Source organism: Pelodiscus sinensis, chromosome 24, assembly GCF_052426305.1.
Source record: "Pelodiscus sinensis isolate ZL-2025 chromosome 24, ASM5242630v1, whole genome shotgun sequence".
Lineage (NCBI taxonomy): Eukaryota > Metazoa > Chordata > Testudines > Trionychidae > Pelodiscus > Pelodiscus sinensis.
In genome coordinates, this window is record NC_143075.1 from 6,104,539 (window position 1) to 6,130,016 (window position 25,478).

Below are 25,478 nucleotides of genomic sequence, written 5' to 3' on the forward strand. Positions count from 1 at the left end.
TGGGGCCCTGACAGACTGTTCTGCTTATCTGCTCTGGCCAAATGCCTGTCCCGCTCTCCGCCCGCTCAGCCACGGTGTTCAGGAAGCCGACAGGACTGAGTGCAGGAGAAGTGACCGATTTCTGCATGAGGAAGTTGTGAAGCTAATTTTTACTCTTTAAAATACAAAAATAGACAATTTGGAATAACTGGGATTTGCAAGGGTGAAATGGCAGGAAAGTAACTGAGCAGTAGCTCACAGAAATCTGCGTGGATCTTCTCAAACCCAGGCCCTTCAATCTGTCCTTCGAACATTTACTATCAGCTGTAGGTCACGTCCCCAGCTGAGGGTCTCAGAGGGCCTTACTAAAGATCTGCCACTCGCACACAGGCAGTTAAGGTGACAGCTAACGCTCTTCAGACCCAAAGCCAGAACTTTGAACTTTTCCCTTTCAAAACAGGATGTTATTGCATAAGCTGCAGTTTGCCCACATGAAGTTGTATCTCTTTCTAAAAGCAAGTGAGCCATGTGAGCAGGGACTTAACCTGCCCATACACATGCCTCTTCTTTTCAATGGATCCCTGTCTGCTGGCACTGTGTGAGGGGCATCTACACTGCACCTGGACGATGAAATCAGAGACGCAATTTGAGCTATGCAAACGTGTATCTTATTTTGATCTCATTTCAAAATAGAGCACTTCTCCGAAACTTCCCCTAGCCATCGGGGCGTCGGGATAGCGCGCCCATTATTTCAAAATCTATTTTGAGATAACAGGCACGTTTAAAAGACGTGGAATAGATATGTCGGGATATCTCTAGTACTCCGAAATAGCGCCGCTGTGTAGACATAGCCTGACATATCTGCACGAGGAGTAGTGGGGAAGCATGAAGCTGACAATACACAAATGCATTTCTCAGCAGCACTCAGTGGCCCTTGTAAGTACCTACAGAATGGGGCTGGATTTTCAAAAGTGCTGCACACCCAACTTTCCCCTTTCGCCCCCAAGTGGTGTCGAAAGCACCAAGAATGTAAAGCAGGAAATCAGGTTCCTTCGAACCATGGTCCCCTTCAGGGAGCCAGAAGTCTTGTCTTGACCCGTGCAGACGGAAGAGAGAAGCGTCGTTCTCAAGCTGAGTGCGTTTCTCTGTGAGGAGACATGAAGCCGGTAAACTGAAAACCCTTCTAGTGCCAGACCATTTGGCTGAGACACCCTGTGGGGCATTTGCAATGTGGGGGTGAGGCACGCACCGTCAGAGCCCCACATTTCAGAGCAGGGAGGAGTGCCTGGGCTGGCACGCGGGGCCCAGCGAGATGCCGTGTGCCCACATCCGCCTGCCTGCGCAGACACTGCTGTGAGAGGGGCCCCGCAAACACCTAGAGGAGAGCAAAGCGTTTAATGGGCCATGGGCATCCACAGGACCCCACTGCCTGGGGCAGGAAGACTTTCCCCCGCATCTTTTCCTGAATACCAAACTATCCTGGGTGTGGCCCTGCAGCAGGTGCTGTGGAAATGACTTGCTAAGCCAGGGCTACTCAACTTTGGAAGCCCTGGAGGCCACAGTGATACTCACAGCACGTGCTGAGGACTGCAACTTACATGTGGTTGCATATGCATGCAAAGTATATGCAAATAGCTTCTTTCACAGGGGGGGGGGGGCCTGAAAGATTAAGGCAAGACTACACAGGCCCCATTTAACTCAGTTCTGCGGATATTAATAAAATGCAATATTTACCCGATTTGCACCCATATAACAGCACTTTTAATGAGCAAGGACTGTCCAGGAATTTAACTACTAAAATGCATCTCAACAGAAGACCATTATATTGACTGCTTTTGTTTTGGCTCCCACCCGAGGGCTGCGTGTCGAGCCCTGCCTTAACCGAAACCGCACCATGGGCTGCAAACAAACATGTCGAGTAGCCCTGCGCAAGGCTATAAATGCTGCAGAGGAAGGTTATGTAACATCCAACTTCCTCCTCCTTTCTCTTCAGGACATTTGCTTTTTAAATGTAACTGTGGCAAGCCCGTGAGACACCTGGCGGTGGGAAAGGAGAAGTGCTCTCCTGAAATCTGCTTTCCAGCCCTTGTCAGTGTTTTCCAGCCATACGGTTAAAATATTCACAGTCTGCAAAAGTAACAGCCTGGACACTGGCTAATGTTCTCCTTAAGGGCTGAGATAGGTTGTAACTAGCACCTCAGTCAATTAGCAGGGGCGCCGCAGCGGGGTTTGCTCCCGGCTCTTAATACATGTAAAAGGCTGGTGTGCAGCAGGGGGGACATGGTGAGAGCTGGGAATCAGCTGTCTTTACTCGCGCCAGGTTCCACCCCCACCCCTCCGCTGTGCTCCTGGTTTTTAAATGTATTAAGAGCCAGCAGGCTCTAGACATTTAAAAAGCAGAGGTGCAGTGTCTGGGACTGGTCGCGAGTCAGGAATCAGTTGGTTCCCAGTTGATTCCCGGCTTGCACCGGTCCCCGCTATCCTCCTGCCTCCTTCGCCTCCCGTGGAGCCGGTGCTGGGGGGAACCAGCTTAAAGCCAGTTCCCTCCAGCCCCTGCTCCTGCTTCTTCCAAGGGGAAGCAACTAGTTGAGGGACTTGTTGACTACTCACTTCTATTCCTAACTTCAATCTGCCCAGCAATGATTTCATATCAGCTGTGGGACAGCTCGTGCCCACATCCGCCTGCCTGCGCAGACACTGCCGTGAGAGGGGCCGCACAAACACCTAGAGGAGAGCAAAGCGTTTAATGGGCCATGGGCATCCACAGGACCCCACTGCCTGGGGCAGGAAGACTTTCCCCCGCATCTTTTCCTGAATACCAAACTATCCTGGGTGTGGCCCTGCAGCGGGTGCTGTGGAAATGACTTGCAAGGCCATAAATGCTGCAGGGGAGGCTCATGTAACAACTCCAACTTCCACCCCCACTTCCTCCTCGCATTTGCTCATTGCCTGGAACAGGGTCGCCCGGTGCTGTGAGCTGTCCAGGCTCTGGGAGACGGCTGTTTGCCTCCTACACGTCTCCCTGTTCTCTCAGGAGACTAAGCCGACCGCACCTGCTTTCAGCCATTCTAAACAAACACAAATCCCACCAGGACAGTCTGGACTAGAACACGTCCCCACCTCCCTCCCCCGAGAGCTGTAGGCAGCCTGGAGAAGGAGAGCAGCCTAAGGGTTCAGGCTAAACTTCCGCAAAGACACTGCCAGATATTTGTGAAAAACAACAGGCGTCCGGCCTCTAGTCTCCGGACAAAGCCTGAGACACCTGGCGGGGGAAAGGAGAAGTGCTCTCTTCAAATCTGGTTTCAAATTCCTGTTAATGTTTTCGAGCCATGACGTTAAAATTCTCATTGTTTGCAAAAGTAACAGCCTAGACACTGGCTAATGTTTTCCTTGAATAAGGTCTAATAATTATTAGTGTAAATATTACACCAAGAGCTGCATGGTGGTGTGGTTTTTCCTAGGGAGGGTAAGTAGCATTTAATTAGCTAATTGAGTAGTTGTTGGAAATTCCATCACCTACTCGATTAGTAGATGGGGAGGCACTCGTTACCCCCACTGCAGCTCTGCCTTTTTAAAAGGCAGAGCCGCAGGGGTTGGTTTCACACCTGGTCCCCCGCTGCACCTCTGCCTCCCCTGCCTCCCTCCAGACAGTGGGGGGAACCAGCAGCTCCTGGCCAGCACTAGTTCCTGTTCTTCCCCCCGCCTCCTTCTTGCAGCCTCTGATACAGGGGGCATTTGCCCCAGACTATGAGCTTCAGACAGGTATGGGATTTCCTCACCATGTGCAGCCTCATTGGCCTGGTTTAGGGTGACCCAAGAACAAGTGTGAAAAATGAGGACAGAGGTTGTGGTAGGGTAGTAAGGGCCTATATAAGAAAAAGCCCCTAATACCAGGACTGTTATAAAATCGGAACATCTGGTCACACTAGCGTAGCAGCCTCCCCACTCCACCCAAATACAGAAGTCAAACTACGCCTGTTTAGCTCGACAACATCTCTGCAGCTGAGGTCCGGCCACTGCTTGGAAAATGTGATTATTAGTCTCCGAGGGGTAACCAGGTTAGTCTGTTATTTTAAACACAACGCGGTGTCCTGTGGCACCTTAGAGACTAACACAACTGTAGATAGTGTCATGAGCTTTCGTGGGCTAAAGTGGGGTTTGCCCACGAAAGCTCATAATACTAGCTGTATTTTCGTTAGTCTCTAACGTGCCACAGGACTCCTCGTTGTGATTATTAGCGTTACGGCAGAGGCCTTAGCTGAGATCAAGGCCCCAATGTGCTCGGTGCTGTACACACCTTCAGAGACCAGGGAGTATTCATCTGATTGATTCATGAGGCCCCCGCAGCCTGGCAGCTAGAGCCACACACATCAACCCAAAGCACCATGTTCCGAATCAAGAAGGGAATGGAACGGAACCCTCCAGGCCCTGTAATGACAAGAACCAGCCTCCATCCCGGGGGAAGCAAAGAGTGAGGCAGCGTTTCAGGGTTTGTTAGCAGGGGTGCATTCCTGCTCAGAACACGCTGCCCTTGCCAGCAACTCCACCCCTGCCACAACGCTTCCATGGCCTGGCTCAGAACTTAAGGTGCTGCCTCTGGGGGCTGTGCAAACCCCGGACAGTCTGATGACTGGTTAACGGGACGGCTGTCAGAGAACAAAAGCAGCCCACACAGAGGCTGCTGCAGAGCTGGAAACGGAGCCCAGTTCTGCGAAGGCCCAGCCGGAGCCTCGGGCAGTGATGGGAGGGGAATGGGCACTGCCCCGCCGCTGAGCCTTTCTAGTCTTTTTAAAACTGGAAAGTGATTTGGGGGGTTTTAAACTGTAGCCAGGCCAGGGGCTCTTCCTGGCACAGGCAGGGGGCTCTTCTCAAAGGCCTCTGGCTCATGGCGCTTGACTGTATTGGATCCATTCATGGAAAGCCAGGGCCGAACAGTGCTGGCTAATACAAGGGGACCTCGCATAGCGTCTTGCCAGGAGAGGTCTAGAAGTCCTGCCTGGCCCTGAGGTTACACTGGCTGGGAGGTGCCACTGGGGATTTACTGCAGAACATCGGGTCTCGGTAGCCCATTGGGCAATGGAGAAAAGGAACAGGGCAGGTGTGTCCCTGGAACCATCCCTACCTGTGACATGTATGTCCTTTAGCCATTCAGCAGTGTAAAGCAGGAGGGAGGAGAGCCCGGGCGCTTCCCTCTACAGCAGTGTTTCCCAATTGGTGCTCCGTGGGACCCCAGGGTTCCGCGAAGCGAAAGTAAGAGTTCTGCGAGAATGTGGCACCCCCCAGCCCCCTCTTAAAGAGACAGAGTCTATTTTGCAGACTTTTTTTTTTTTTTTTTTTTTGCTTGACCAATTCTGGTGGGTCTTTTTTTTTGACAAATTTTACCCTGACAACCCTAGGGGTTCCTTGAAATTGTTTTAAGTTGAAAAGGGTTCTGTGGCCAAATAAAATTGGGAAACACTGCTCTACAGTTACACCAGTTTTATGCCAGTGTAAATCCATTGCCCTCATTGGACCCTGGATTTTAAGAGAGACCAGAATGGCACCACGAGTGGCTCGCCAGTGCAGCTGCCTATGCTTCCTGGGCAGTGGCAAGAGAGACCAAGGGAGGCTGAGTGGGCGAGGGGTGTCTCGCCTTTGCTTCCATCCCTCTTCATGCTCTAGGAAGGAGGGGCCAGCAGTTAAGGTTCCAACCAAGGGCTGGAGAATGTGGGGTTGAGTTCTCTGCTCTGCCACTGACTTCCTGTGTGACCTTGGGCAAGACAGTTAGTAACAGAAGGGGCATGGAGCCTGGGATCATAGCACTGCTCCACCTCCCAGAGGTGTCATGCAGGTAAATATGTTACAGACAGTGTGGTGCTGAGCTATCTCAGTGACAGGGCTGGGTCAGTGCCTAGGACAGGCAGGAGCAAACTCCTTTGGTCTGGGAAGTCTGCTCTTGTAATGCATGTGGTGGTGTTACATTAGCAGAGAGTATCCCAGCACAGAGCTGACAAGAAGGAAACCAAGCTGGCAATTGCACACAAATGCATTTTTATTTCTCTCTACAGACCGGATACTACTGCATACACAGTATGCACAGTGCCCATAGGGCTCTTCCCAGCCGGGGGAGAAACCCACCATCCACAAGGAATGAAACTGCTCAGTACAAAGACCATCATTATAATAATGAACATGCTGGAAAGAGCTAGCCTGACAGCCAAAACGTATAACATTGAAACACCAAACTCTGCGTCTACTTTCCTTTTTCTTTAATATAAAGCATTCAGGTATCGTTTTCCTAAACAGAAAAAGCAGCAACATGGTAGAAATATCCCACACAGCTTTATCTAGTGACCTCTTGCTAGCTCTAATGTACAGAGTGTGATGGGGTGAAGAGAAGCTAGGAATCTATCTTTGCTGCTATGCAAGCGGCAAGCCAACAGAGCAACAGAACTTGTAACACCATCTACCAACAGAGTGAGGCCCTAAATTCAGAGTGAGCAAACATGGCTCAGAAAGCCAGAGCAAAGCTGACAGCTTTTACAAGGAAAATCAGAGAATTCTCTCCTACAGAGACTGCTATCTGTCACAATCTTAACCCAACTGTAACACTGATAACATTTAGCCACCTACAAAAATTTCCTTCATTGTGAAGACACATGCCCATCCACCCGGAGTCCTGGTGTACGTTACTGTCACCAGTTTTTGCACAGCTTAAATACCACTCAACAGAATACTTGAACCTTTTTCAGAGGATCCACGTGAGACTGAAAAATCAAACGTATTCCATTCTTCCCACATATAAATAAAAGAGGGGAAATAATATTCCCTACATAGAGAGGATCAGGATTGGACTATCAAATGCAGTCATACCCATCCTCTGGAATATAAAAGAGAAAGGTCCATAGAGCAAGCATTTTCTGCCCTCCCACCCACAGTCTACCAGGGTCTCCAGAGAGCACTGATGTTCTTCAGGGATGCTTGCTTTGGGGTGTTCTGGCTGGAAGGGGAGCAGACGGTCTCTGGAGCAGTCACCTGGCTCTTCTGGAAGTGACTCAAGAGCTTGCTCTGCGTTTCTGTTTGGACTTTATGGAGAGACAGGAAATGGAAAGCCTCCTGCAGGCACCTGGAATAGCCTTCCTTGAAGTCGAACTGAGCGTTTTTATGGACGGCTCCGGCAGCTAGAGAAGGATAGAGTGAGGGGAGGAGAAAAGAGACCACGATTTAGATTCATTGCTCATGTTCATGGCACTTCCTACAGCACATCACTGGATTGAAGCCAAGTCTGATACTCACTCTTCATCTGCAGCTGGCTCTGCTGTTTCAGGTAGCTGACCGTCATCTCCAGGATGTCGGCCTTCTCCAGCTTGGAGTTGGGCTGGTGTCTCTGGAACTCCTTCTCCAGCAGGAGTTTCAGCTGCTCGATGCTGCTGTTAATCCGGTCCCGGCGCATTTTCTCCACCACCGGCTTCCTCAGCTGCACAAAGCAGGACAAAAGATTTGCTTAGAAAACATCCTAACTCTGCCACATCTCTGAATCTCTACCTAGCACGGGATGCTCAGCTGGTGAAACTGACACCGAAATAGAACCACACTTATTTGTACCAGCTGAGTTGCTAGTTCCATCTGTTTCACTGAAGCAGTCAGCAAAGCAGACGGTGCCGGTACTTACTTTGTTTTTCTCTTTTGGTGTCAGCAGGTTGTGCTCCATGAAAACAGTGCTGGGAGCCATCTGTCCTGAGCTAAGGAGGCAGATCTCAGTCGGGCTGAAGTCCCGTGGAAGCGTGCTGCTGGAAGCTGGCTCTGCCCTTATTTATATGGCACAACCCCGTTGAGAATCTGTGGGTCTCTGACTTGGTTGAGTTTCCCACACTCCGGAGCCAATCAGAGATAGGCAGGACAATAGAAGAAGCATCTATTCTTGCATGCTCCATCGGCAGTGAATAGCCGGGGGATAATGACCTTCTCCCAGATGAGCAGGTGGGGAGTATGTGCTACGGGAAAGATTGGGATCCAAATTACATGTTAGAAGCTGGGAAAGAGCTGGCCCTCAGTGAGAAAAGCCTGCTGACTGACGCCACAGATCAATAGCTTTCTGGGCATGAACAAGATTCAGCTCACATACAATGGTGAAGGCAGGAGCTAGTTGCTGATGGCGGGAAGGCAGCGCATCTGTGCAGAGGAATAGATGGGACTGTATCCCGTTTGAAAGCACACGCCCAAACCCACACTCTGGCTGTGCACACACCCGGGACACACCGATGGAGGCAAGCAGCACCCTTGCTTGAGATCACTAGCTGCTGAAAATAAACCGTCGACTTTGTTTTGCTTATTTTAAACCAGGGTTGAAAGTTTGGGTTGGTTTGTTTGAATCACGAGTCAGATTCTGACATTCCTCCTCTGCTGACATGTGTGTCACCAGACTCAAACTACAGTGTGGACTCCATGGTCCAGCTCAGAATAAACAATGCTCGTCATTGTGAGTACACGCATCTAGACAGAATACTACTTGCTCACTGGTGCAGCGGACAATCTTGTGTCTAAGCAGAGGACGAGGAGGGAGATTTGAGTTCTGTTCTCAGACGTCCTGCGCGACTTTAGGCACTTCACTCCACCATGCTTTAATTTCCCCATATAGGAAAAACAGTCACAAGAATGCTTTATTTATCTGTTCTTAAATAGGAGGTGAAAGAGGGAATATAGTGGGTGCTGAATATTTAATACGTTTGCATGTATGCACTACCTTCGTCAAAGGACCTCAAAACATAATGAACATGAATTTAGCCTTACAACCCACCCCCTTCCATTCCCATCATGAGGCAGATTTTCATGGGATTATCCTCATTTTACCAATGGGGAAACTAAGGCACAAAGCAAAGTCACATAGCAAGTCAGAAACACAACTGAAAATAGAATCCCAATCTCCTTCCCTAGGCTACATTCCACACTAGGATGTGATCCTATTAGCAGTCTCTGCTCTAGAGAGACCCAGGACTGCACTAGCAAAAGATGCTGCTGTTTTGGATGTTAAGATGCATTCTTAGAACTATACATCATTATCATAATCATTAATAAATTGCACCTGACTACACCCTGCCTGCTTGAATTGCAAGGAATCCTCGCTCACTTTTCGGAGCATTAAATTAACTCGCACCAACCTAGGTTGTGGCTCAAACGGAAGCAGATTTCTGCACCATCTGTATGTTTAAGAATTGCATGGAGTCAGGCTGATAAAAACAGTACACATCTTCCGTTCCAATTCATTACTTTATAAGGCTTTGGTTAAAGCATGGAGCCGGGCTGCAGAAGCACCAGGGTTTGTTCCCAAATTTGTTCCAGATTCACTGTATGAACTTTATCAGGTCATGTCCCTTCTCCGTGCCTCAGTTTCCCATGGATGCCAAGGGGATTATAATTTTCCCTTCTCTCACTATCCGATTCAGTTTATATTTGTTAAGAGTTTGGGGACCATGCCATGGAACGTGCTAGAAAGCTGTATGCAATGTATATGACAGCGAATACAGATGCACACGCTTAGCCATCACTCTCTAATTCAGCTATTCTCAAAACCAGGTAAGGCTTAAGTGACCTCTTCCAGGATCTGCTTTTCCTTCCCCCATTGTACTGCCCTTGAATAGGCCCCCTCCTCTGGTACAGAACAGCAGCTGTTGAGCTCTGAGTCTTTTATGCCAAGTGGTGGGAAAGTTTTGTGACACCATCTTACATGTTTCCCCCGAAGTGTGTGGATTAATTCCGAGCCCACGTAATGCCACCTAGGATCCCATTGTTTCTCCTCCCGCTCTCCTCTGGGGGACAGCTCTGACACAGAACCTCTCAAGCAGCACACTCATTTCTAGGGCTGATTAGCCAAGGACACATAGGGAGAAACCTGCCGGTTCCCCAGCCCACACCCTCACCTAACAGCTTTGCCTGAGATTGCTCCTGCTTTGCAGAGGAGCCTTCCAATAACCAGCTGTGAGAAGAGCCATCTAGTCTCCCTTCAACATCCATCATGCACACGCCTGCCCCAGGTTTGAATCTAACAAAGCTGTTTTAAGCGTCAGACACCCCTGCCCTGTAATAACCAGTTGTACAGGACAAGACAAGCCTTTCCACGCTTACCCTCCTTTGGCGGGAGCATCTGTGCCCTGTGAGTTTTCTGGCCCAATCAGGATTTTTGTTTTTGTGGAAGACAAATGACTTTTCAAAGGGAAGGCCTGTTAGAACAAGGGTGAGGGTGCGCAGGTGACCTGTGCTGCCTTTGCCCGTTTTCTATCACAGTCTGGACCTCTGGCCACATCTGGGATTTTGAGCCATGACTCGGAACACATGTTCTGTCTAACAGAGAACCGTGGGGTTAGACTCAGGCAGAACTGGCAGAGCCTCCAAGCTGTTCGTTGACTGTGCTAGGGTGATTAGAGTCACTTGTCTCCACGGTTGGTATAAATCCATATAATTCCATGCATGTCAATGGAGCTCTACTCATTGGCCCCCACGGAGGGTCCGGTGCGTGTTTCTAGGTCACATAGTCTAAAAATAATACAATTTGCAAATAGGAATTTTACTTCCTAGCTGAGCCTGAATAATCAACAAATCACATAGGGCCAAATCATGAATTGCTATAGCCTCACTGAAGGCAATGGGAATTTCATTCAATGAAAGACTGCAGAATTTGTCCCATTGAAAAAAGAACAAAATATGTAACCTGCACCGGCTCCCCCAGGCTTCCGGAAATTGACCGACACTTGCAGGAAATTAGTGATATGTCATACAATGCCTGCTTCATTCCTCCCTGCCAATAGACGCTGCAAGGGAATTACTTTCAATTCCTGTTGGACTTCTGTGGTTTGACGGACCTTTTTGCAAGAGTCATTTGCTTTGGTTCTGGTAAGATTGGGACTGGGAGCCCTGGAAATCCCACGTTCTGTCCTTGCCTCTGATATTAGCTCTTTGGCCATGAATGAGTCACTTAGCTACTATGGGCCTCTGTTTCTCTGGATGTGAACCAGGGATGATCCTTTGGTCAGTTTCACTGATTGTTGTGAGGTTCCTCTATTGTATGTAAATGATAAAAGTGCAAAGTCTCTCTAACTTTTGACAGCAGCTTTTCCTGGCCTCCCTGAAACAAAATGTTCTAGTCTCAGGAAAAATAAACAAAATAAATGGCTCAATGGTTTTCTCTGAGGCTTTGCAATCAATAAGGAAAATGAATTAACCAGTGAAGAACTAGCTTTGGAAGAGACCACCACTTTGGCATGCTGCAAGACTGACCTACTGTCACACCAGTTTGATTTGGAAATCCCAAAGCAGGGCAAGGAGCCAAATTCAGCTCTACAGGTGTCACTGGAGTTATATCAGGGATCATGAATTTGGAATATTTATGTCCCCAAGTCAGAATGATTTGCTTTCTACTGTGGGACCAGAGCACATGGCATTGGGAAGCAAACAGATGATGACGGTAAGATCCTACCTATAGGTACCATGCTCGAAATGTGCAGTTAGCAATATCCCGCCTTCTGAGTCTCTGCCAGATGTTAGCTTTCAAGGCGTTTTAAAGGCGCTGCGGCTTTCTCAAGTCTTCAGCGAGCTTCACTGCTCTGATTGCTTCCTTTCTGATAACTGCTACCCAGATGGCCTTTTGGGAGCAGGGTTTCCCACTGAACACAATGCAAAGTCAAGCACCATTGCTAATGTGGTTTGTAGCCAGGCACACTTCTTTTGTGTGGGGGATGAATATGGTTAAGAAATGGTGTGGGAAACTTGGAGGTACACAAACTTCCACAGCCTTATGTTAATAAGCTGCTTACCATCGTAGGGTACTTAGGAGAAAAGGAGAGGCAAAGACTCTGTGTGAGAGATGGGAAAGGCGGCAAGATCTCAGTGGACGTGGATAGACCACGTTGCGTGAACCCTGGTGACCCGACTCAGGGAAAACTCCCATTGGGCCAAATCCTGAAACCTTTTCCCAAGTGAAACCCTCACTGAAGCCAATGGGAATTTCAGCCTGAATAAAGCCAGAGTGGGACTTACAAATTTGACCCATAACCTTTGGCATTTCCAGGGCCACAGTCTGATCTCAGCTACACCAATGTAAATCTGGAGTGACTCCGTCATCTGCAGGGGAATTCTCCCTGATTTTCACCAGCATAACCGGGATCAGAATCTGGCCTTTCTATCCACGCAGCTCAGAGCCCTTTTCAAGCATTTATGAACAAATGAGGTAGGATACCCCATTTCCCAGGATAACTGAGGATCCAGTAGGGTAAGAGTCTGATTTTCATAAGGATCTGAGCCTATTTTTTTGAGCATATTTACATGTGTGTATCCAAATCACATAATTTGCACACGCAGGTGGCTAAACAGGTCCTTGCATATGCAAATCTGTAGTTGGCCTGTGACCCACAGTAAGCACAAACATAAAACCGACATGCAAGTGGGCGTCAACTTTGAAAAAAACAGCAACAAATGTGAATCTGTGAACTGCAAATCAGGCTCCCGCCTCGCCTGCCAACTCAGGACTCAGCCTGCATCTGGCAACTGTTTTGCTACAACTTCCAAACGTTGGGCCGGACAGGAGGGCATCTGGGCTCAGTCTGTGGTTTTGCAGGGATGGCATCCACGTGAAAAACGACTCGCCATGGATTGAGTTTTGGGAACCCTGAGTTCACTGGGGCAGAATGCAGGCCTGGACTATAGTGCAAAACCAGTAAGTACCCCTGGTGCTCACGCTGCTCTGCAGAGGGTGGTGATGTTTGCTCACACTCCTCCCTGATGGCAGAAGCCGTCCTGACAGAGCTGGGAGTGGTCAGAGTGGCGATTCTCAAACGTTTGTACTGGTGACCCCTTGCCCACAGCAAGCCTCCAAGCGCGACGCTCCCTAGAAATGAAAAACCCTTGTTAAATATTTAACACTATTCTACATGCTGAAGGAGAAGTGCAGCTTGGGGTGGAGTCTAACAGCCCACGAATCCCCAAGTAATAGCCTCCCGGCCCCCTGAGGATCACGACGACCCCTCAGTGACTGAATTCCAGGTGTTTAAATATCAGTCAGACCTCCCGGTTTGAATATCCAGCCATTACTCTCCAACCTCAGGAAACTGGAGCAATGGACTGGCAGTTTGGGGACTTCTGAGCTCTGTCACTAATGGACTGTGTGGCCTTAAGCAAATCGCTCCTCTGTGCCTCAGTTTCTCCAACTGTAAAACCGGGAGAATAACACTTCCAAGAGGGCCAAGCGGCTTGGTCCATTAACATTCGCACTGGGCTTTGAGATCTTTGCATGAAAGGAATCAGACACGTGGAGTGCTGTCCTTGCTGGGCCCTCAGCTCGCGCTCTCTCTGTTCGGAGCTGGCGTACGGAGCTGCACACACAAAATCATTTGCAAATCCCATGCTGCATACTCCTGGGCAGAGCACGCAGTAGGCTGTACACATGCACAGAGCAGAGAACCACACACAGGCCCAATCCTGCTCCACTGAACTCATTGGGACTGTTTGGGCTTGGATGGGTTTTCGATTAAGCCTTTTTCTCCTAGACATTGCATTCCCTGCTCTGCTTGTGAGTAATGAGGGTTTAAACATCAGTTAGAACTCCCAGTATGAATTTCCAGCCATTTCTCTCCAGCGACAGGAAACCGAGTTGGCGGTGGGTTTTCCCGCCAACCGCCATCCTGGCTGGTTTTTATAATCGGATTTTTCTGTCATTCTCTCACCCTGCGTCAGCACCAGGCAGATGTGGGACCAAGGATAGGAGCATGTCACAGACTGTGTGAGTTTGGAGTTCCTCTGAGTTTCCCACACTGCTTCCCTATTCACTGCATTCAGGCAGAGGATAATGAAAGTGTGCCGACCTACAAGCTGAATTAGAAATGGTGTTTGACTTCCCTTTGTACTTCAGAGAAGCCCTGTTCTGGGTAGACCATCTGCATAGCACTTACTGTGGAGAAAAACATTGATCAAGGTCTGTCAGCTTGAGCTGGGGGAACTTTGGAAAGTAATTCCTTGTGCCACTTCAGTTCTTTAGAGCTTAACATCTGGCCTGGGGGGAGGAAGGGTGCAGCTGATGGCTTAACAATTTCACTTCTTTTTAAACTTTTGGATGTTGTCATCAATCTGTAGGGGATTGTCTGAACTTCTGATTCTAATGATGTGGTGAGAGATCACACACTGGGAATAATACCTAGTGCTTTGCATTTCAAAAGTAATTTCCAAAGAGTTGCGATGAAGTCTCAGAACTCCCTGGAGAGACAGGAATGTACAGGACAGGTTGAACCTCTCTAGTCTGGCTCCCTTGGGACCTGGCCAGTGCCAAACCAGAGAATTTGCTGAACCACAGGAGGTCAATATTGTCTAGCGGCACCACCAACCCTTCCACTGCTTGCTGGGCTCTGAGAAGACATGTAGGGGTAAATTAGAGCTAAATAACAGCACAGGACTGCTCACATTCTGCTCCCTCTCTCACAAAGGTATCGCCCATCTTGCTTTCATGAAGGCTGCCATCTTGGCGCCAGGTTCCCTGCTTCCCAGAGAACAGGTGAGTTACTGGAATAGAGCACACAGGAGAGGGAGAGGTTGTAAACAAACTTTATGGGATCATGGGAAACTTGGCCAAACCCATGCTTAGTGGACATCCAGTTAACTAAAATCATGCCGGACCACGGATATTGCTGGGCCAGAGAGTGCTGGATTAGAGAGGTTCGACTTGTAGCTGCATTCTGCAGAGACACAGGCAGGATCAACCCAAAAGATACAAGAGAAACAGCTGGTGGTTTTGGGTGCTCAGTTTCACATGTGTTTTGCAGAAATCCAAAGCACCTGTTATCATTTTAACTTGATGCTTCTGAAAATGAGGCCTTGAGGTTGAACACCCAAAAATCAGAGGCCATTTTTGAAAATGTTAGCTGGAGTAAGGGTGAGAGCTGGGATGACAGGGCAGGACGTCCTGGCCCCCAAGGCTCTGCTGACACTTCTCTCTGAAGTACACAACATCTTCAGTAACAGTGGACTAGCTCTCTCTAGGGAAAACAATTTGGGTTTTGCTCTGTAAACGTCCATCTCCTTCGCGCCAGACTTCCTACAGCAGTGGGAAGTGTTCTTCTGCCGCTGTCCTAATCCAGAGGTGGTAGCTAACTCAATAGAGGGGGTCTTCCATGGATCCAGTTCAGTCTACACTGGGGCTTAGGTCGGTGTAGCTACTTCTCCCAGTTCACTCCGCTGAACGATGTAGTGAGATGGACCTTATTAGTGTGGAGCAGCCCGTAGAGGTGAAAGGCTGCTCAGTCCATTACAAGCTGGTGGAGCCATCAAGTCCTCAGCACCAGATGCAGCTACTGTGCTAAGGGTGAGTTGTAGCTTTGTACAGGGGGACCTCAGCACCGACAGTTGCCGCTTATTCCAGGGAGCAGGGGATGCTCACAGCCCTATAATCAGTGCTGTAGGAGGTAAGCCAGGGGCCTGGCTTTTGGGAGCCTGGCTTGTTTATTGCACTAGACTCCACTGGGCTTGTATCCCAGCAGTGCAAGGAGCAGGACAGGTGCGGGAGGGGGGGTGTCTTTCAGCACATGGGGCCGAGCTTTTAGAATGCCCAAGTCCTGGGCGGGAACTATGGCACACTCCCCCCACGTATCAGAGAGTGGGACCAGGGCGGGACCATCCATATAGGTGAACTAGGCGATCGTCTAGGGCGCCAGCCTTTAAGAGGGGCCAACTTAGGCAGAAGTGATTTTTCCCTCTATTAAAAACCATCTATTAATATGTTATCTCTTATAAAGGAAAGCATCATCGATTGTACGTGTAAAGCAGTGCATCGTTGCCATGTCAGACGCTGAGTTGTACTTAGAGCCCTACAAATCTGCAGGTCTCTCTCATTTGTGATGCGAGTGCAAATTTTTTTATCCGCGCAGGGCTCTAGTTATTTATTTCACATTGTGGAGCAGGCTGTGTATGGAAATACAGGTAAAAAGTGTCACATCCCAGCTTCAAAAGAGCAGCCCCTGGGTTTGCTGCCTGGGGCGGGGTCTGGCAGCTTCAGTCTCTCTCAGTAGCCCAGTGTTGGCCAGTCACACAGTTGCGAGTGTTGCTTGCTGCTTAGTGAAGGCCAGTCAATGACCTGCAACAGCTGTTCTGCCATGTTCCGAGCCGTGATCCTGAAGATGCTGTGTCCATGAAGACTTCGTATTGTGTTGGATGGGAAGAGGTTTTAACAAGATTGTAAAAGGAGAATCACAAGTACTTGTAAGATTACAATTTTGATTTTCACATTGTTCATTTTGAAGGCCAATGACGGTAAAAGGTCATTTTAGACTTCTCATTTTTTTCTATACTGAACATGGGAGGAGGCACCTAAGTCAGTTCACCTAGGGCACCAAAAACCCTTGGGCCAGCCCTGACTGGGACTTGGGCAGGTTCAGAGGCCTTCCTGGGTTTTCAAAGCTCTTCTGCTTTGTCTGCTCTGAACAGGTGCAGTCTCCTCCCGCTATTGCCCGTGGAGCACATGTTCCCTGGGTCCCACAAAACCTACCTGTGCAGCAGGGTGTAAAAGGCAGGTTCACAAGACACACTTCCATTGTTCTCGCCAGCTCTGAGACTGACAGCCACTGAGCACAAGGAAGTTCAGGAGCTCACATGCTGAGACCGGGGCTGGGATGCCAGAGGGCTAGGGCCGGGGGGGATCAAACCGAGACACACAGGATTGGGTTATCAACTAACCTGTCCCAATCCCTAATCTCCATTCTGGAGGCATTGCCTCATACCAATATTCTCCACCAACCTAGCACCTGCCATCCAGGCTCAACACATGTTAGGAGCATTCAGTGATCCTGCTGCAAAACCCTGCTAAGGCTTTTATAATAATCTCTCATAAGAACAGCCACACTGGGTCAGACCATCTAGCCCAGGATCCTGTCTTCCGACAGTGGCCGATGCCAGGTGCCCCAAAGGGAATGAACAAAGCAGAGAAATCAACGAATGACCCTTCCGTGTTGCTTAGTACAGCATCAGGCAGTCTGAGGCTTACGGACATCCAGACCATGGGGTTACATCTTGGCTAACAGCCATACCCAGACCCAGGAATTTATCTGATTCTTTTTTGAACCCTGCTCCACTTTTGGACCTCACACTATCCATGGCAACAAGTTCCATAGGCTGACTGGGTGCTGTCTGTAGTACTTCCTTTTATTTCCTTTCAACCTGCTGCCTATTCATTTTGTTTGGTGGCCCCGTGGTTCTTGTGTTATGTGAGGGGATAAGTAACATTTCCTATGACATTTTCTACACACCACCTAGCCTACTTAGGTGGGACTATATGAGAATTTCAGCGAACCCACTCTCTTTAAACCACAGAGAGAGAAAGTTTCTAGCCCACACGGTTTCAGAGGAAAACTTGAGCGTGACACCAAAATGAAGCCAAGACACTCAGAAACCACAAAGTAAATTAAAAAAAAACCTGCCAAAATAATTATGTAAAAGCCAAAATAGCTCCCATGGGCTACGTCTAGACTGGCATGATTTTCCGCAAATGCTTTTAACGGAAAAGTTTTTCTGTTAAAAGCATTTGTGGAAAAGAGCGTCTAGATTGGCACGGATACTTTTGTGCAAAAGCACTTTTTGCAGAAAAGCGTCCGTGCCAATCTAGAGGCAGTTTTGCGCAAAAAAGCCCTGGTCGCCATATTCGCCATCGGGGCTTTTTTGCGCAAAACAGTTTTTAGCTGTCTACACTGGCCCTCTTGCGCAAATACATTTGTAAACAAACAAGATTGCCTGGAGCCGACTCCCTCATCCATTTCTCTTCCTAATGGAGCCAAGCCAGCATTTGGGAGGGACAGCTCAGCGATTTGAGCACTGGTCTGCTAAACCTAGAGTTGTGAGTTTGATCCTTGAAGGGGCCAGTTCGGGATCTGGGGCAAATCTGTCAGGGATGGTACTTGGTCCTGCTGTGAGGGCAGGGGACTGGACTCTCAAGGTCCCTTCCAGCTCTATGAGATGGTAGCAAGGCCTGAATATTGGCTAGTTGCTCAAGACTAAAACAGATTCAATATTTAGAACATAATTAAAGAGAACAAGTCATTGATCTGGATAATGTGAACATCCACAGTGACATTAGACAAAAGGGGTTAAAAGGAAACTTCCTGCTAGGCCAGTTATCCCATGACTATCTGTTATGGGGGTTTCATGCATCCCCCCTGAGGCAGCTGGTACCTGACACTGAGCTAGCTGAACCAATAGCCTGATTCACCCGCTCCCTGTGTTCCAGGGATCATTTCTGTTCAGGATCTGGGGGCTGCTCAGAAACATTTGTCCCTCCCCAATTTTTCTCACCAGGCCAAGTTAAGGGCCCAAGGAGAAACCTTCAGCCAAGTACTTGGGGATACAGGGCTCGATTCTGCTCCCCTTTAAATCAATGGGGACAGCAACGGGCTCAGAGTAATGCTTGATTGCCTGTTTGAATCCTTAGGCCTTGTCTTCACTAAATGGAAGATTGACACTGATATGATCAATCTTCCAGAGTTTAGCTAAGACCTGCTAAATCAAACTCAGAGGTTTGGTAGGTACTCCTACTCCTGCAAGGACTAAGAGAAGCCGGGAGTGTTTGCTCCCCTCAGCCTCCTGCTGTGGGGATGGCAGGGAAACTTGAAACAAGGTTTGTCAACTCCAGCTACATAATTAACATAGCTGGGAGTTGCGGATCTTGATTTGACCTTCACTTTTAGTGTAGACCTGGCCTTAGCAGGCACTAGATGCAAACCACCACTATCATGACACTGCCTGGCAGCCCTGCAGAAGGGCTGGGCTAAAGGCCACTGGCTGCCCATGTGAAGGGTAAGGGCCTTGCACAGAATATTCAGGAGCGGCCTTGGCTGGACATAATCCTTGTAGCATTAATCCTTATACAGGGCCGGCCCGAGCCCTTTTGGCGTCCTGGGCCCGGGCGCGTGGCGCCACCCCCGGATGCAGGGTGCATGCGCTGGCCCGCCCCCTGGGGTGCACGGTGCATGCGCGCGCTGGCCAAAGCCACTGGCACACAGCCCAGAGCCTGCCCCCAGGGCGCTCGGCGCATGCGCTGCCCAGGCTGGCCCGGACAGAGCTGCTGGCGCCGCACCGGGACGGGGAAGGGCCCTGCAGCCGTGGGGGGAAGGGCACTCCTCGCCGGCGCCACAGGGATGCGGGTGGGCTGGCGCTGTGGGAGCCGGGCACAGCTCCTGATGGCAGCTGTAAGGGACGCCACATGCCCCTTACAGCTGCCATCGGGCATCGGTTGGCGCCCTGGGCAGCTGCCCGGCTCGCCCATGCCTCCATCTGGCCCTATCCTTATACCATCCACACATGGCTCTGTCACCTCTGCTAGCTTGAGAGGTGGGGGGGGGGGGGGGGAGAGTTTGCCCTGCTGGTGCCCATATTTCTAGAGCGTGCCAAAGGACTTCTACCGGGCATCTTTGCTGGAGCCATTTTAAAGATGCAAGGGATGAGGTTTGACAAGAGATCTCACTGATTTCGGAGGGGACAGGGGGAGCAGGGAATAAATACATAATCTGATGCTTTGATAAACCCCTGCTCCCGGGGCAATGAGTTCCTTTGAGATGTAACTGATTCTTGCCATCAGGCACCACCCTGCTCTCCCGGAGGGTCACTGCTTTCCCACATCCAAACGCATTATCCTACAGACCCTGCCTTTTGTACAACACACTTCATCTATTCATGTGCAAAGCAGCTGTAATCCCCGGCCTTTCACAGTCAATATACCAGGAAATAATAAATCCCTCTTGTGCGCCCTTGAATATCCCGAGAGGTGACTTGTGGGAATTTCCACTAGGCAGAAAAATAATAACTGCTTCATTTTAAATAATTTTTAATACTTGCTGTAAGGAAAATAGGTCATTGGCCCATAAATATTTCACGGCCACTCACTGAAGCAGCTGGGGAAATTGATTTCACTTCTAACTACCTTGGAAATTCTCAGAGAGGTAGCCGAGTTAGTCTGTATCTGCAAAAACAAGTCCTGTCGTCTCTAAGGTGCCACCAGACTTGTTTTTATCTTGGAAATGCAGATCAGGTTGTATCATGTGTTTTGTGTTCCCCGATGATCAAAACCTTCCCTGAAGAACCTAGGAATGATGCTAGTTAAGAAGGCGGGATCAAGGAAGAAAATGAAGGTTAAATGTACAGGGAGGGTGACTTATAGCTGTTGCATTACAAAAGGTCTTCCTCGTTTGGGGGGGAGGGTGGTCCGCATTAAAAAGTCTGTACCTGCCTCCTGCATCCAGACGGTGAGAGGTGAGGTAGTCCAGACAATGGCACAGTAATCATTAATTACACATAATGTGCCCAATGAGAACGTCTTTTCCTCTGAAAAGGGCCGATTCTGCCACACTTACATTGCGTGGCTCCTCTGGTCTGTTGTGCAGTGAATGAATGAAAGTGGCAGAAGGAAACATGAATGACAGCAGCAGCATCTGGCCCAGAATGGAATTTACCTACGGACCACAGGATCAGGTCTTCCTCAGCACCTCTGACACTAACGCACTTCCGACACTGTATGCCATACACAACACAACTAAAATAACACCATCTCTGGAGGGGCAGGCATCAGCCCACGGAGGCAGCATGGGTTTTGTCCAACAACACCAGTTTGAACGGCTCCCTCCAGAGAAAGTGCCAACGGTTCGTGAATGGTCATGCATGCTAGATGGGAATGAGTTTTTCCAGGTCTCATGCAAGAGACCCTCACGCAGAGTAGCGTATGGAATTTGGTTTATCTACCCAGGAAGGGGAAGAGATGAGTTGACCCTGATAGGACTTGACCCTGTCGTCCTAAAAACCTAGGAAGCTTTTTAGAGCAGTGGTTCTCAACTCTTTGGGCTGCAGCCCATCCCACTCAATGCAAACCTTTCCATGGGCCACCAGCCAGCCACCCATGACGACAAAATGGGTGCAGGTGGGAGGTCATTCCAAGAAGTTGGGTGCAGGAGTGGGCTGGGGGTGGGGGGTTCTGGGCAGGAGGGTGGGAGCAGGAGCGGGGTGTGTGTGTAAGGTCCTGGTGGGAGAGGTGCCTGAAGAGCCATGGAGGTGTGGGGTCTGGGCATGTGGTAGTTTGGGGGGCGCTTACCTGGCTCTGCGCCTCCTGCCACTCCCAGGCACCACCCCACCGCTGCTCCCAATGGTCATGATTCCAGCCAATGGGAGCAGCGGGGAAAGCCTCCAGTCGAGGGGTTTCCTGTGCTGCCATTCTCCCAGCTGGGGGGAGGGAGCCTCTTCTTCCCCCCATGAGCTGGATCCAGCCTGCGAGGTTTGGGACTTCCTCCCCAGGGGGAAGCTGGCACTGGTGCGCCAACCACGTGGGGGGGAGGGCTGCGGGGTGGAGCACCAGCACAGGCTCCCTGCTGCAGGGGGAGCCGAGCTCTGAGCCTGCAGCCCACCTGCACGATGGACACGGACTGCTAGTGGGCCACAGACCACATTTTGAGAACCACTGTTTTAGAGCATTAGTCGGTCAACAATGTTGCTAATACAGAGCTGGCCCAAATTAGACGCTAATGCCCTTTCAAGACCACAGCCCAAGCGAGGTTGTTACCACCCTGGTGCGTACTGAGGCAGAAGATGTCTCTGCCAGACTTTGCCTCATGGGTAGGAGGAAGAAGCCACTCATGGTATTTTCTACCTCCAGGGAAGTGCTTTCCTGTGCTTATGCTGTCATTCTTCTCTGGGGCTTGTATTCAGCATGCCTCACCTGCCCTAGAGGCACCGCAGAGATGTGCTCAACACTGAGGCGGGCAGGTAAACCACACACAGCCGTAGCAGAACCCCTCTGAGGAGAGTCAGTGCTATTATCCCCATTTTATGGAATGGCAAACTGAGGCAGAAAGGCATCTCCAAACTAATCCAAGGCCACACAGGAGTCAGTGGCAGAGCCTAGATTTCCAAACTCCCGGCCCTGCGCGCGATCCGAGAGAGGTGTAACTTTGCACCCGGCCCCCCACACTGCCCTTTAAAGCCTTGGCAAACGCAGCTCTCTGAAATGCTCTGCCCCACATGGCCATCCAGGCACTCTTTCCTGACGCCCAGAGAAAAGCCACGTGAATTCACGGTGCATTGACAGAAGCGCAAGCTCCACAAAGGAGTTATTAGCACCAAGCTGTGTGGGTTTGAATTTCCCCGAGTTTCCCACACTTTTCCTCTATTGACAGCATTTCTTGTGTGGACAATAGACGTGTGCCTTGCAACTACTTGCAACATTAGTGACGGTGCCTGAGCCTGAATGAATTCAAGGGAAAAAATCCAACTCCCAAAAGACCATCTGGCTAGCAGTTATAATACGCCAATAAAGGCCAGGGCTGCCTCTCAGGAGTTGGGAAAAAGATGCTCTTTGACACTGAATAGTCTCTTTAACCAGCTTGGTACAACGACTATCTGTCAGGCCCTAGCTTCAAGGTCCCTGGCCTTCACTCCGGCACTCTGGGAAAGATGACATGGGACACAGCCTTTTGGACAGGGCAGTGAAATGGGGCAAGGCAAAGGGCAGCATCTTATTAGAGCTGGCAAAAGCCAGTGGGGCCGACAAACCATCCCTTGGATGCATCTTAGCTCATGTTTTAATCCATCGTCTGGCTCAAAATGTTCATGAGATGACCGATCTCCTGGCTTTCCCAGAACACAGGGAATAAAAGGCTCAGAGGACAACATCTGTCCCTGATAAAGAACTAAGCCCATTCAGGCCTGTACAATGAAAACCATGAAGCTGGCTACGTCCCCGACTTCCTTTCCTGACAAATGCCTATTAAACTCAGGCGTTACTTCAGGGCTCTCCACACCAGCAACAGTCACTGGCTTTCTTTAACCATTGCCGAGTTCCAACTACACACAGTTCCGTTTTTCTGCTTATCTGCTTTGCCTCCATGCTCCACGCATATCGTTTGTAAAAAAACAAGAGCCCCTATCTTACACAATATGGACCAGACCTGCTGCTGGCAGAAATCAGCATGGCTTTACTGAGATAAGCTCCAAGCACAGCCCTTCCATAGCTCCAAATGTAGCCCTCTTTAATCTATCTCCATATACAGGCAGTCCCCGGGTTACGTACAAGATAGGGACTGTAGGTTTGTTCTTAAGTTGAATCTGTATGTAAGTTGGAACTGGCGTCCAGATTCAGCCGCTGCTGAAACTGACCAGCAGCTGACTACAGGAAGCCCAAGGCAGAGTTGCTCTGCCCCGGGCTTCCTGGAATCAGCCTCTGATCAGTTTCAACAGGCTGACTCTGGACGCCAGTTCCGACTTACATACAGATTCAAGTTAAGAACCCCAGGCGTCCCCAAGTCAGCTGCTGCTGAAACTGATCAGCGGCTGATTCCAGGAAGCCTGGGGCAGAGCAACTCTGCCTCAGGCTTCCTGTAGTCAGCGCTGGTCAGTTTCAGCAGCGGCTGAATCAGGACGCCTGGGGCAGAGCAGCTGGGGTGCTGCTGGGTTGCTCCAGTAGTGATGCTCCTCGGCGCTACTGGACCAACCCACCAGCACCCCAGCTGCTCTGCCCCAGGTGTCCTGATTCAGCCGCTGCTGAAACTGACCAGCAGCGGCTGAATCAGGACACCTGGGGCAGAGCAGCTGGGGTGCTGCCGGGTTGGTCCAGTAGCGCCCAGAGAGGCGCTGCGGGACCAACCGGCAGCACCCCAACTGCTCTACCACAGGCGTCCGGAGAAAAGCCTGGTCTGCTGGGGAGGGGGGGGGCCTACTAGCTGCATCCCGCCCTCCCCCAGCAGACCAGGGAGACGCGGGCGGCGGACCGAGACACACCGCGATCCCGCCGCCCGGGTCCTCCGCGGCTTTGCTCCCCGTCTCCCTGGTCTGCTGGAGACCAGCGGACCAGGGAGACGGGGAGCAAAGCCGGGGAGCATGCGGGCAGCGGACAGCCCAGACGCGCCGCAGCTGTCCCGCTGCCGGCGTCCTCAGAGGCTTTGCTCCCCGTCTCAGCAGACCAGGGAGACACGCAGCAAACCTCGTTCGTAACTGCGGATCCGACATAAGTCGGATCCGCGTAACTCGGGGACTGCCTGTATACCTCTATCATATGTCACTGGAGCAATCCCAGTTTACGCCAGTAGGGGATGTGATCCTATGCTATGTTTACCGCTGTCTTTAAAATTAAACTCAGACATTAAATGTATCTACTTGGATAAAAATCAGAACTGGCGGCCCCCAAGTGTGAACATGAAAAGGGAGTGCTCGGGTTCAAAAACAGCATAATAAAAATATTCTTAGGTGTCTCTGCACTTGTTGGTTTCAACCCAACAATTCAGAACATACCTCTCGTCCATTTGTTTCCATGCCCGTTACAAAGAGGGCTGAGTACTATTATTCCAGACCAGGAAACAGAGATGAAGTGACTTGCCAAAGGTCCCACAGGAAGTCAGTGGCAGAGTCTGCTGGCTCTTAGTATGGAGTTTAACCCTCTGGACTAGAGTTATTCATCTACAGTGAAAAAGAGTGCAATTAGTAGACTGGTTGAAAACTGGATGCCCTGGAAAACTTAGAAACAAGCCTGATCGTCAAGATTTACAACCTGGGGGTCTCCTATGGGCTGAGAAGCTTTTGCATTTTTTAGATGATTTAATTGAGCCAAGCCAAAGCTCCGAGCTCACTGATTCCCTCCATGTTGGACTTTAGAAATGGGGCTAAGGTATCAAATCCCTATCCCCACCTGGATCTGAACCTTTCTGGCATCTCAGCTGGTGAGAACAGATTTGAGCTGTGACTAGAACCTCCCTCTGTTATTGAGCCCCCGAAAATACCTTTAGGAGAGCCAAAAGAGAAGAGGGAGAAGAAAGACACAAGCCTGGCTAATCATGGGCCTGCAGGAGCATCCACCTAGCCCGAGCGAGGGCCGTGGAAGTGGCTGGGTGCGGAGCGCTGTAGGGATACGCGTAGTATCAATGAGGAAGACAGAAAATGAGGTTGTAATGTATATCTCTCTAGCCACCCCCATGAGCGGTATCTATCCCCTTACACACCCCTGCCTAGGCATCCCTAGAAACCCTCTCCAGGCCCAGACACCTTCCCCCATCCAGCCATGCAGCGGTCAGAATCCCCTTAGAGGCTCCTTCAGGCCGGCTTTGCTCATCGGTCAGTCACTTGGCACTTCCAAACCAGAACCCTAAGCAGGCAAACACTGTAATAATGGAGCGGGGTGTCCGATGCCCTCTCCAGGAAGAGCAGAGAGATGGCTAGAGAACGGCTTGTTCTAACCTTGAGGGCACCACCCCACTCCTTTTCCCGCCTTTCCCGAAACGTGTGCCTCTGTCCCCAGGATGAATGCGAGTGGCACATGCTGTGACTCTGGAATGCAATTGATCCTTGCCAGACTACCAGCTGGAGGGTCAGGGCTTTCCCAGATCCTCGCGTAGCCCTGCAGCACTACGCTGCACACTCCACCAGTTGGTTTGGGCAAAAGGTTATTCTCTCCGGGGCATTTAGAATCAATGTAGCATGCACTAATAGATGCCTCCTCTATTGTTTGCCCATGTGTCCCGATTGGCTGA

At 50.1% G+C, this 25,478-nt stretch overlaps 2 protein-coding genes across 3 annotated transcripts in view; both read right to left on the bottom strand.

Moving 5' to 3' along the window:
* The window catches only part of LOC102454721 (tumor necrosis factor receptor superfamily member 14), an 88,406-nt gene that overhangs the window by 44,410 nt on the left and 18,518 nt on the right, over nt 1-25,478 (bottom strand). The window lies entirely within an intron of this gene.
* Nucleotides 6,010-25,414, bottom strand: LOC102458752 (transcription factor HES-5). 2 transcript variants are annotated; one of them, XM_075906691.2, is made up of 3 exons: nt 24,247-25,414; nt 7,255-7,435; nt 6,010-7,139 (listed from the first exon to the last, which is right to left on the bottom strand). In XM_075906691.2, exons 1-3 carry the CDS (start codon nt 24,265-24,267, stop codon nt 6,898-6,900), a joined length of 444 nt encoding a protein of 147 aa, XP_075762806.1. In that variant the 5' UTR covers nt 24,268-25,414; the 3' UTR covers nt 6,010-6,897. The 2 variants fall into 2 exon arrangements, with proteins under 2 accessions (XP_075762806.1, XP_089629342.1); XM_089773216.1 differs by lacking the exon at nt 24,247-25,414 and adding an exon at nt 7,631-8,759.

What these genes read in the sequence shown, in the direction of transcription:
- LOC102458752 (XM_089773216.1), bottom strand. Translation starts at nt 7,690, where the DNA reads ATGGCTCCCAGCACTGTTTTCATGGAGCACAACCTGCTGACACCAAAA. An exon ending in CACCAAAAGAGAAAAACAAA is followed by an intron (nt 7,436 to 7,630) that starts GTAAGTACCGGC and finishes TGCTTTGTGCAG; the next exon opens with CTGAGGAAGCCGGTGGTGGA. An exon ending in GAGCCAGCTGCAGATGAAGA is followed by an intron (nt 7,140 to 7,254) that starts GTGAGTATCAGA and finishes ATCCTTCTCTAG; the next exon opens with CTGCCGGAGCCGTCCATAAA.